We start from the raw sequence: 12937 nt of genomic DNA, 5'->3' as shown, positions 1-12937 counted from the left end.
AATATCTACCGTAAAACTTCAATTAATAGCCGAGTCCCAAATAACCCCCTACCCCGTTTACTGGCCTGGTGTTGTAACGCATTTTGACAAATAAACACAGGTCTCCATTAGACGCCTGGTCCCAGGGTGACCCTCTGTCAATATCAGAGCAATCTGATGTAGTATTTTAAAGTTACAGCCCTTGAAAGTGTCTAACATTTTCACTGAATTTGCTGATTTCAGATGGATGTTAAAAGAAAATGTCCTGTTTCCACTGACTCATTTCACTTCACAGTGACAGCAGACCACCCCAGGGTGACCCTCTGTTAATATCAGAGCAATCTGATGTAGGTTTTTTAAGTTACAGCCCTTGAAAGTGTCTAATATTTTCACTATTTGCGACACGATGTTACCGTAATGCCTAGAAAAAACACGCATCGCAAAACTTGACTGGCTTGACTGTCGTTTTTGAAGTGGAGGCTGGCTTGACTTCAATGATAAAAGATACCTGATGCTGATACCTGTTCAGAACAACAAGAAAATTGGACTCTGATTGTAACTTGTTTTAACAAGCTAGATAAAAGGCCTAATGTTTAAGTTAGGCAATACTGCTGGTAAAAAGCACCTTATTTGTTTAAAGTGTTTGCAAACCACGTTATTACACTTGTGTATATAGCAGTAGGCTACATTTAAATTAAAATTGCGCAATACACTACTTCAGAATTCAGAATTCAATTTTACGCATGCGATTAATCGCAAATTTTAATCGTTGCCCAGCACTAGTTTAAATTTAAGATTAATATGACATGCCAAGACTAGACCAAGTTCAGGCTGTAGTGACACATGTCATGAGTGTATTGAATTAAGCAAAGTTGGGTTTTATATGCTTATGAATTTAACTTTTAATTTGTAACAGATAATAATTTCCCCATAACGTGTCAAATGGATAAACCATTACAGTGACTGCATGTACTACATTCCAATTCAGTTTTAGAATTGGCAGCTTCGAGACCCAAAAGCAGGTTTCAGAGGAAGGCAGTGATAAGAGCAAAGGGTATTTATTGCAAAAGGGAGTGGGGAGTGGAAATTCGTGAGTTGACTATTCTTTTACTCTCGTCTTTCCAGGTCGTGTCTGTCCCAGAGGTCAGGTTTTTTCGGACTGTGTCTCCTCCTGTTCTCCCAGCTGTGCGTCTCCCCAGCCCCCTGGGCCTGCTGCAGCCATGGGGCAGTGCAGGGAGGAGTGTGTGGGGGGCTGTGAGTGTCCACAGGGCCTGTACCTTCACCAGGGATTCTGTCTAAAAAGAGACGATTGTCCTTGTTTCCATCGCAGACGCACCTACCAGTCAGGAGACAGGATACAGCAGAGATGCAAAACCTGGTAAGGAGAAACTGTTTGTGTGTCTCTTAAGTCTTTTTTCCCTCCTTCCCATATTCTTCTATATATTTCACCCATTTCCATTCTTCTCTTTCTGTCTCTCCTTCCTTCTTTTTATTTTATTACTCTTAATCCTCACAGTGTGTGCAGAGCAGGCCAATGGCAGTGTACTGGGGAGAAGTGCGCTGCCCAGTGCAGCCTGATGGGGTCACTACAGGTGACCACCTTTGACAAAAAAAGGTATTCACTAAATGGAGGAGACTGTCCCTTCACTGCTGTTGAGGTGAGATGCATAAAATGCAACCATGGACAGTTACACATTCGAGATATGAGATGCATTTGTGTGTGTTGCAGACACTTCTCTTTTGTGATTATGTTCTGTCTGTGTTCAGGACTTTGTTGACAGGAAGCTAGTGGTGAGTGTGCGCTGTGGAGTGTGTTCATCGGGAGAAGGAGGAGGCCTGGGTTGTCTTAGGGAGATGTCAGTGACAGCCCTCCACACCACAGTCTCCATCACAGACACTGGTGAGTTATTTGTTCACTCTTACCCACTACTGACTGTCAGTAATACAGAGTGATCATTTTACACTTTGACAGTGGGGACAGGAAACATGACTAATATTAAAGCTCCTACTGGATGTCTGGAATTATTTTTGATCATAGCATCTTTAAACTATTTCTGATGGCGTAACAGTTTATTAGTACAGAAATTAAATAATTCTGACAAAGAGTATATATGTGGTTTCAGCCCATTTATTTTCTGTATCCACAAATCAAATCTGTGGGTGGGAGAAGGTGTCCTCATATTTGAAGTTTTGCGTTGTTTTTAATTACCAATGGGTCAAATGATTCATATCTAATGATCACCATAGAAAATCAACAGACAATGCCGTTCTCCTCAGTTCTGTCAAACTTTTTAGCATCTTTCAGTATTGGTTTCCCACAACTTGAAAAAAAAAAAAACTTTGGTAAACATTTAGCCAAATATTTCCATAAGGACATGATGGAGAGCAAAACAGAGCAAAAGGAGAGTGAATTTTGATTACATTTATCAGGTGGGCACGACGCCTAATAAATTTCATCGTTGCTGTGTCTGCTGGATGTGTAAATGCCCCCAAGGGCAGTGGAACAGGCTGCCACAGATGTAAACCTTAAAGAGGTCATATTATACTTTTTGGCTTTTTCCCTCTCCTTTATTGAGTTATTTATCTTTTTGTGCAGGTAATAGGTTTGCAAAGTGAAAAAGCACAAAGTCCAGCCTAAAGGGAGTTCCCATCTCCCACACTGCTCTGAACTGCCTGAAAACAGCTCGTTTGTAGTCCAGCCTTTTCCCTTTGATCCCTGTAACGTCACAGTGAAATACACGTCATAATGCTCGCCAAACGGCTAGTCCGACACACCCTCAAAAACACCGGTTGAAAAACACACTGAGCTGCAGCACAGAGTGACAAGACGTTTGCCTGCTGCCTCTCTTCTCCCACCCAAACACTAGCTACCCGCCAGGAAGTCAATGGACATAAAGCTGTTACTGTGATGTAGAGACAGAGCTCAGTTACAACTTTATGGATCAAAAATACTATCTATATAATAATTTCTTACATATTAATAACTCACCACTCTGAAACTCTTGCTTCAGTCCATGTTGCTAAGCTGGTAAGGGGAACATAAACAGCCTAACCAAAGCCCTACTCTGCTTCTGATTGGCTAGTAGTCCTTAACTAGGTACTGCACATGTGCAACTCCAAACAAAGATCTTATAGAGGCTAAATGTATTACTCCGTCGCTAAAAAAGGGCGGTCAACACCCCGGGTGAAAAGAGGAGCTGCAGCAATGTGCAGTATGACAAAAACATGTTTTTTTGAAAATGAAACCATGTAAATTTGTTCGGGTACACCCCCTGAATAAAATAATGAATAATATGACCACTTTAACAGACATATCAAAACAATTACAAAATCAGCTTACTATCACTTTAAAAATATATTTTTTTAAAAGATCATCATCATCTCATGTCCAAGGAGGACCTTGAGAAAATTATACATGCATTATTTTTTAGGAAACTGAATTATTGTAACAGGGGCGGCACGGTGGTGCAGTGGTTAGCACTGTCACTGTTCTCCCCATGTCTGCGCGGGTTCTCTCCGGGTGCTCTGGCTTCCTCCCACCATCCAAAGACATGTGGCCTAGGTTGATTGGTGACCCTAAATTGTCCTTAGGTGTGAGTGTGAGCGTGAGTGGTTGTTTGTCTATGTGTGGCCCTGTGATGGATTGGCGACCTGTCCAGGGTGTACCCCGCCTTTCGCCCGATGTAAGCTGGGATTGGCTCCAGCCCCCTGCGACCCTGTACGCAGGATAAGCGTTTGACGATGGATGGATGGATTATTGTAACAGTGTTTTCACAGGCCTCCCTAAAAGCTTGATTAGACAACTACAGCTCATTCAGATAGCTGCTGCTAGTGTTTTTACCAGATTTGATCACATCACTTCAGTTCTGAGATCACTACCCTGGCTTCCAGTGAATGAGAAAAATCAAGTTCAAGGTTTTGTTGCTCATTTATAAAGCACTAAATGGGATGGGACCAATATATATCAATGATCTAATTTAAAAGCATGAACCTACCAGATCCCTCAAGTCTTAAAATACTGGGCTGCTTGCAGTTCCCTTCCTTAAGAACAAAACATGGAGAAGCAGCTTTTTGCTTTTATACTCCTTAAGCTCCCAAAATACCTGAGATTGGCTGGCACCTTACAGTCTTTTAAGTCAGGTCTTAAAACATTCCTTTTCTCTAAGGCTTTTTAAACCTGCACAAACTTATTCATCACAATTTTATTTGACCAAGCTTGTAGCTCAGTTTAATACATTTATCTTTTAATTGTATTGTTTTAATCATATTTTTTAATCAATCAATAGTCTTTTATATATATTTTAATTTATAGTGAACTATTTTTCTGAAGTATCTTTATATTTGTATCTTTAGGTTTGTTAAGCACTTTGAATGGCTGCAGTGTTGGAAGTTGCTATATAAATAATTGCTGGTCCTTGCCTTGAAAAAATAAATAAATAAATAAAAAAGCCTTTTAAGCCTAATCTACAGGTGAATGTACAGCAATTTACATTCAAAAATGGTTTCTCAACTGAACTCCTTTTTGTTCATTATTATCAAGTTACTGGCTTTCTATTTTGAGAATTATTTGTTTTGAATGTGTTCATGGCCTTCAGATTGCTTACAGGTGGTATTGTTACTTACAGGTACAGTAACGTTGAACGGCCACAGGGAGCTGTTACCTGTAGTAACAGGGGACCTGGTTGTGCACAGGGCTTCCTCTTCATTTCTTCTCATCCAGACTTTTGGAGCACAGCTACTCTGGCACCTAGATGGACCTTTGGTCCTCATCACCCTGCAACCTGGCTTCGCAAACAAGGTAACATGCACACCTCATATGGTTAATTCTGTTGTGCCATTTTGAGTGCCGAGGTGGTTCAGAAGTGTAGAACTTGCATGTGGCATTTTGAATTTCCTAACATGCTGTACTATATGTGACTACAGGGAAAGACACAAAATGGCCATAAATTGAACCTTTATGATCAAGCACAAGTCAAACAAACTTCAACTCTACTAGTGCAACTGTACTAGTGCATGGAACTGTTTGAGCTGAAACGTGCAAATGCTGTATTCAAGGTGCGTGGCCTGTGTGGAACACTGACATGGAACCAGCATGATGACTTTACCACCCCAGAAGGAGACGTGGAGACCAGTGTGTCATCATTTGCAGGGAAATTCACAACCGAGCACTGTACTCTACCGAAAGGATCTCCACCTGACCCCTGCACCACATACACCCAGAGGAGACAGTATGCAGAGACAGTGTGCTCTGTCATACACAGTCCTGTTTTTCAGGTAGTTTGCATAATGTGTGTTAAATCTCCCACTATCTCAGAAGTGCGCATCTTCTTCTATGTCCCTCTCTTTTTTTCCCACACATGCTCCTCCATCTCTGATTTTGTAGGTGTGTCATGACGTTGTGGAGAGGGAGCCCTATTTCCGTCTCTGTCTGTCTGAGGTTTGTGGCTGTGTTCCACAAAAAGCCTGTCACTGCACCATCCTCACTGCCTACACCCAACAATGCGCTCAAGAGGGCGTAGCCATCCACTGGCACAATCAGACCTTCTGTCGTAAGTAGAGAGGCCTCTGGTTTAGTTGCATTTCAGGAAGTCCATTACAAGTTACTACAGATTGGTAATTTACTGGTCTGGTCATCATTGCCTTCATTTTATTTGTTTGTTCATTCGTCTGTCCTGTAATCTCAGACACCATTGATAAGATTATGATTGGTCCAAGACACAGCCAGTACTGCACAAAACTATGTGCTATCTGTGTGAACAAGTAGCAGGTGTGAAAAGTGAAGCCAAAGCGGAAGTGTCTTACTTGCATTCTCATGGCCAGCAGGGGGCGACTCCACTGGTTACAAAAAGTCTGATTGCTTTGGAGTTAATGAAAAAATTACACAACTTCTCACTTGATTTATTAACTCACTAAACGCGTTCCTAATGAATTTCCGTCTCAATTGCCAGTTTCAAGTCTTTTTCAATGCAGCATTTTGTAAATTATGGTCCCATTTAAAGTAAAATAGAAAGATAAAGAAGCCTATGCTTTAAGGCGTGGCTACCTTGGGATTAACAATCCACTGCAATGTGTACATTTAACTAGCCGTGAACTTTTCGTTTAAGAACTAAGAACACCCTTGTGTGTTTTCAGTTCATGAAAGTTAATTGCTTGCCTAAAAATGTATTGTTCAGCAATTGAATTGTAGTAAACGACACTCAGGAGTCTGCTGTGTTTCCAGTAAGTACGTTTTGTTTTAAGCCTGTTTTTCACTGTTCAAAATAAGCATCCCAATTAATATCACAATTACCGTGACTTACGGATGAATCGTATTAAGCTAGCACGAAGTCCAATAGCAGTTCATCTCACAGATATGTGGAGGAAAGGAGGCTTAAAGCATAGACTGTATAAAAAAAAGCTAATAAGTTGTTTATCTATTTTTACAATTTTGGCAGCAGTACTTTAAACACTTAGCTTCAATTGAACTTCGCTAAGCCCCACCCCCTTACTGTTGCTATGTCCGACAAACTGTCAGCGCTGCCACTGTCTATTACTGCACTTCCCGGAGAAATAAAGTCAAATTTGCTGGAAAAAGCGATCTCAGAAAGAAGCACAGTTTTGCTGTTGCATTACACATTTGAAGGTTGTATTCAGGTTGTATTAAGACAGAAGCTAAAGCCTACGATCACACAGTACAAGTGAACCACCGCATCCCCCGACGATTGAGACAAAAGACAACGATTAAGGATCAACACTGTTCCAGTAAAGCTGGCTAGGCCTCTATTCACTATTACAATCATTAAAAGCAGAAGAGCAGGGCTTTACATTACATTCAGTAGGAATAAACTCTTAGCTGGCGTTAACGTTAGCTAACTAACATTACATTAGGAACAATCCACAGCTGCCATTTTTCTGGATTTATTTTAGGTTTTGGAAAGAGAATAAATTGTACTTCTCCTTTCAACCTCTCTGGGTAACGACTGCAACTATTACAAGTGCCCCAGGAACAGCGTTTGACCATATCTTAGAAAAATACAGCCAAAAAAAAGCTAGAAAATACTCTTTTTGCATTAGAGTCAATGGAGCGCATCCATGAAAGTGTCGGACCTCAGTTAGAACGAGTCCTATACTGCGCTGTGATTGGTCAGCTGTGTATTCGGGACGTGGCTTAACAAAGGGTCACTTTTTTTAGGCCCTCTTGGAATTATGAAAATGTATGACCCACACTGTTATAGTAAAAACCCATACGCAATGTAATTGAGTGCCCTTTATGTTTCACCCTTTAAGAATAATTAGATAACATGCCAAGCTATCTCACAAACCTTCTCTCCTGTCTTCCCAGCGGTCCAGTGTTCAGGGGGTCAGGTGTACCAGGAATGTGGTCGTGCCTGTGGAAACTCCTGTTCAGAGAGCTGGAGCTGCGATAATGGTGGAATTGGTCTCAGGATGTGTGTTCCAGGTTGCCAATGCCCACCTGGACTAGTGCAGGACCACCAGGGCCAGTGTGTGCCCATCACTATGTGTCCCTGTGTGCAAAGAGACAAGATGTACCTGCCTGGGTCTGTTACTCAGAACAACTGTAACACCTGGTATGTAGCAGCAAGAAATTGCAGCTGGGATTTCACGCATTTGTTCAAATCAGGTATTTCTAAGGTCAAGGTACTTTATTGTTCCACTGGGGGAAATTGTTATGCAGCAAGTGTTCATATAATGACAGACAGGAAAAGGATACCAAAGGATACAGACAGGACACAAAAAGACAACATCAGCAGCAACATTATCAGATAAAAATAAAAATATGAAGCTAGGGCAAGAAAATGGAAATTCATACCAAGCGCAAAGATTCCAGAGTCCAGAGTCCAGATATGTCAGCCTGTCCTCAGCAGAAAAACGACCATATAGATTGTTTCAGCCACACAAAATTACAAGTCATGTTTACTTTTCACATGACAATGACGGTCACATATTATAAATAGCCATAAAGCTGTACTTCGTTGGTGGTGTGTAGGATGAATTGATGGCAAGTTAGTCTCCTTTTACCCTGGAGACCGGCGTTCATTTCCGGTGTGAAACAAGATTGATTTGTTTTTATAAGTTGCGCAAGTTATATTTTTAATGAAGTTATGTAGGTTGCGTAACTAACGTAAGTTACGCAGTAGCATTAGTTTCCTAGCTAACTATGTTAGTCTTAAAGGTGTTGAAAGCCCCCGTAGCCCCTAACCTTAACATTCACAGGGGTGTGTGCCTAAACCTAAATCAGCAATTTTATGCATGTCGACCGGTGAACCCAATACCCGCACACATTGGCACTACTAGTGGGTAGGTTTCACCTCCTTTGTGTCTCTACGGTCTCCACGTGTTTATGTCATTTGACGTAGGTCATGTGATTTACATAATGTAGGTCTGGTTGCAAAGAACAGAGGCATGGACAAATGCCCCCTGTAGGGACGCTGTTGCGCTATGAGTCGTATAAGTCGTATTTGGAGGTTGGTTACAACCTATATGTTGTTGTTTAGGTTGGAGGACTTGTTGGATATGAAAGTGTGCAAACATACAAATGTGCCAGATTAATGCAAGGAATGCAGCCAAAGTGCTACTTGCTATTGAGCATATTAATAGCACTAGGAATGAAAGAGACATGGAGTCTATTAGTCCTCCGAAAAGGTGCCCTAACTGGCAAAATACTCAACTTCTTACAGACACATTTTTGCTACACATTTTCTTTTTGAACATTTTGATTGACACTGTATGTATTAGGTCTAAAATATTTGTTGAATCAGATTTTGCTAGATATATCATCTAATTTATTTGGCACAGTAAAAAAAAAGTAAAAGTAAAACCAAACCACAAATGAAAGTTTTCTAGTTGCTACGTTGATAATGTCATGTCACAGAACATTCTTTACCTCACTATACACTACAATACTAACGGTGCTGCAAGATGCAGTACTTTTGCAACAAGGACAGAAGACATACTAAACCTGTCGTAAGGAAACATTGTGATAGAGCACAGGCTCTCACTGACCCAATTGCGTAAATTATATTTTTACAGCACATCATAAAAACAGCCCTTTCTCTTTCACGGCTATCTGAATGCTGCTTTTATTATGTGGCAGTTGTGATAAAGAATCAGAGGCAGTAAACATGTTTTTTCTATTGTGGAACACAGCTTTGATGCAGCTACAATATAAATTCTATGGTAGCTTTGGGCTGAAACTCTACTTAAAGAAGTTCCCACCTTTTGTGAGTGTAATGTATGTTTGAATGACATGCAAATGTATATGAGAGCATGTTATCTCCAGTGAGTCCCTGGTGGTGCAAGAGCTCTGATGAAATCACTCTATGTTCCTGCTCCCTGATACAGGATAGGTTGGTTTCATTGCATCTCTTTACTACATAACTACAGTCATCATCACTCTATGGGTCTGAGTCATCTATTAAGGACTGGGTCAGCGCAGTACTGTAGTACTAGAAAGCTACTGATTAATTTGTTTCTCCTTGAGTTTATCATTTACGTGTGTGTCTGTGCATTGTCCTTTTTGTGTGTGGCTCATTGTAATTGTGTTGTAACTGCTGAGACTGTACTGACCACTGACCCGATACAATTTGATTGAGGAAATGTGAAGTTTTGATATATCACATTACAACAGGTTGTAATGTGAAACTGAGTTTGTCCTCTTGGTGCTACAACTATAAATGAATACTGACATGTCGATGTGTTTGGGGCAGGACAGTTATCAAGCATGTAAAGTTTGGTACAGAGTGACGATGACTTCCTGATACGTCACAGAAATTTCGTACATGTAGGTAAAACGTGCTGCAGGGGTTGTTTATTTGAAGGTCATTTCTTGTTGCCAGCAGGTAGTGCTATGATTGTGGTTGGACATTGGCTTGCACAGGGCGGGAGTTTTATCAAACGTGTAATATTTGGTACAGATTTGATTATGTACAGTCAAGTTACAACAAGTTCCTGTGTCATATCGAAGAGTTTAACTTGCCATGCAACCGCACGACTGCAAACTTCATCAATGTTTTCTGGGACAGTTTTGAAGTTGTCATGGCCAACCTGCTTGGAGTAGTACATTACAGCAAAAAACATTTCATTTCCTCTTGCCAGCAGGTGGCGCTATGACTTTGAGTGAATATTGGTATGTGTTCAGGGCGAGACTCTTACTCAAATTTGGTGCAGATGTGAGCATGCAGATACACTGAAGTTATGACAACTTCCTTTTTCATGGTGAATTATAAATTTTCTACGCCACAGGCAAGCTGGTCGACTGGTAATAACCGTTAATAACTTTAAATTGTCAATGGGTTTAGACTGCACAGCGAAAATTTGAAGTCGATCAGATTAATTCTCTAGGAGGAGTTCGTTAAAGTATGTAGCCTGTTTCACCATGGTTAAAAATGGGTTATAATTGGGACATTTGTCTTTGAGGGTTTTGTCTGTCTTGACATGATACATGTCCCCAACAAATTTCGTACATGTGGGTTGAACGTGGCACGGGGGCTAATTTTTTCCAACTTTGTAGGTGGTGCTAGCGAGCCATTTCTCAACGCCTATGAGCAGGACGCATAAAATACATAATTTTTTGGCACTTCTGACATGTGTGCAAAGTTTGTTGAGTTTAAGTATTTTTAGGCCCCCCAAAATGAGTTTACTTTGCAGAAACAAATAAAGAAGAAAAAATTCCTTCAGTTCCATGTTTCATGGTCAGGCCCTAAAATTGGTAAACAGAAATAAACTATATTCAATGGAGCAGAGCTGAGGATGAATTTGAGCTGAATAGTCTGATAGCTTGGGGGGGAAAGCTGCTCTGCAGTCTGGTGGTGCGGCAGCAGAATCTTCTCTCTCTCTTCCCATAAGGGAATTCAAATTCATCCTCAGCACTGCTCCACTGAATATAGTTTGTTACTGTTTACCGTTGTATGATTGATTTTGTATTACTGCATATTGTCTAGGGAGTTACAAACAGCCTGCCGTAATGTAACAAACCTACCTTGTACCTTGTCAGTATAAAGCTTAATCTTTGCTGAAAATAGTCATTCATTACAAGCTTTAAAAAACCTTCAATAGCCTTTCATGTCCGTGTGATACAATGAATCTAAAATCAATTCTTTTTAGTCTGTTCTGCTCATTCTCCTCTTCCCTTCACAGTGTGTGTGAGCGGGGGCGGTTTAACTGCACACAGGAGCGCTGTGAGGAGGTGAACAAGTGTCCAGGCTCTCTGGTCTACTCTCCACGCTCCTGCCTCCTCACCTGTTCCAGCCTGGACCCTCCTGGCCAACAGCAGGGGTCCAATGTTGCACAGTCAAGCTGCAGAGAGCCCCTGTCTGGCTGTGTCTGTCCCCAGGGATTGGTGCTACTAGTGGGTGAAAATTCTAATTTAGTTCAAGTTTTCTGAATGGATGAAGGATATCTTTTTGAAATATGCAATGTTGAGATTGACTGACAGAGAGCCAATACGAGCTCGTAAAGCTAAATATAATGCAGCCACTATCAATGTAATGAGTTTGACCCGGTGTTTGTCAAATATCCAGATACCCTCCATTAAAAACATCTAGGTAGGTAATTAACTTAAACCTGCATTAATGTGTGTTTTTTTGGCCACCAAGTTTAACTGTTGGCAAACAGTCGCTCATTTACACATCCAACAGGGGAATCGATCTCATAACTACGATGTCGGCAGCTTAAACTTCCAAAACTGAATAACACAATAGACTATATTAGAAAATGAGAACTGTTTGTATACCAAATACACTGACAGACAACACTTGATTTATTTCATTGTGTATTTAAAAGTGTAACAACCAGACACATTTGTAGGGGAAGTCGTTGTTACGTTCAGCTGCTGGCTGAACGCAGGGAACAGAGGTTTTGGAACCAAAATGCAGACACGGAGGTGGAACAGGTAGTGATAGTGAGGTTTATTGCAACACGGTGTCATTTACAGGTGATGTGAGCAGTCACAAAAAAATAGTGAATAATCCAAGAAATCCAACAGAAAGTAGATTCAAAGTTAATCCATAAGAGGCACAAAAAACACTCGAGAAACACTGGCATGGAAATTGCTAGGCTCGAACAAACACAAAAACAACAATGATGGGGCACAAAATGAAGGGGGGCAAACCACTTAAATACAACAGGAGGGGAGGACATAATTACACACAGGTAAATCCACTAAAGCAATCAGAGACAAGCACAGGAAGTAAAACATGACAACACATACTAGGAGCAGACTAAACTACAAACTAAAACAGGAAGTAAAGCTAACAGAAACAAACAGGGAAGGATCTCATAACACATCGCATGACCACCTTACTAACAAAACATAAACAAAAGCTAGGAACATTACACTGAAACTTAGGAAACCACACATAAACACATCCAACCAACCCAACCCGTGACAGTCTTCAAGGTAAACCCTCAAGCTTACATAGGGAATGAGTTGGAACTATATATGCCTCAAAGTCAGCTCATTCATTTCACCATTAGCCACTAAATGTACTGGGATATACAACAAATAAGACATTCAAAAGGTTTAAGTATGTCTGAAAGTGGAAACACAGATGTTGGACGTTGGACGGATGTTTTGTATATGATGTCTTCTCCTGTTCCTCAGGATGATCACTGTGTTCTGCCAGATGAGTGCCCATGTCACCATAACGGTCGACTTTACTACAGCAACGACACCATCACTAAAGACTGCAACACATGGTAATGTAACCAGTTGTCTCATTGCATCACATCCCTTAAACATTTCATGATCTCAACTATATTTGATAAACTTCTGCAGTGTTTGTAAGGAGCGCCGCTGGCACTGCAGCCAGTCCGTCTGTGCCGGTGTGTGCGTGGCGACTGGCGACCCGCACTATGTGACATTCGACGGCCGCTGTTACTCTTTCCTGGGCGACTGCCAGTATGTGCTGGCGATGGAGACCAGCGGTTTATTCAGTGTCATGGCGGAGAACGTGCCCTG

The 12937-nt window shown here is 41.1% G+C and overlaps 1 protein-coding gene across 1 annotated transcript in view; it reads left to right on the top strand.

The window, feature by feature from the left end:
- Positions 1–385: 385 nt before the first annotated feature.
- Positions 386–12937, top strand: part of LOC123980270 (SCO-spondin-like) — a 114966-nt gene continuing 102414 nt past the window's right edge. Inside the window, exons 1-10 of the mRNA XM_046064590.1 lie at positions 386–393; positions 1163–1357; positions 1496–1637; positions 1747–1879; positions 4605–4777; positions 5035–5253; positions 5363–5528; positions 7301–7547; positions 11116–11326; positions 12581–12675. Of these exons, the coding sequence (XP_045920546.1) occupies positions 386–393; positions 1163–1357; positions 1496–1637; positions 1747–1879; positions 4605–4777; positions 5035–5253; positions 5363–5528; positions 7301–7547; positions 11116–11326; positions 12581–12675 (1589 nt within the window). The remainder of the gene's footprint in view (positions 394–1162; positions 1358–1495; positions 1638–1746; positions 1880–4604; positions 4778–5034; positions 5254–5362; positions 5529–7300; positions 7548–11115; positions 11327–12580; positions 12676–12937) is intronic.

Source organism: Micropterus dolomieu, linkage group LG01 (genome assembly GCF_021292245.1).
Source record: "Micropterus dolomieu isolate WLL.071019.BEF.003 ecotype Adirondacks linkage group LG01, ASM2129224v1, whole genome shotgun sequence".
Lineage (NCBI taxonomy): Eukaryota > Metazoa > Chordata > Actinopteri > Centrarchiformes > Centrarchidae > Micropterus > Micropterus dolomieu.
This window is presented reverse-complemented; position numbering and strand designations above follow the sequence as displayed.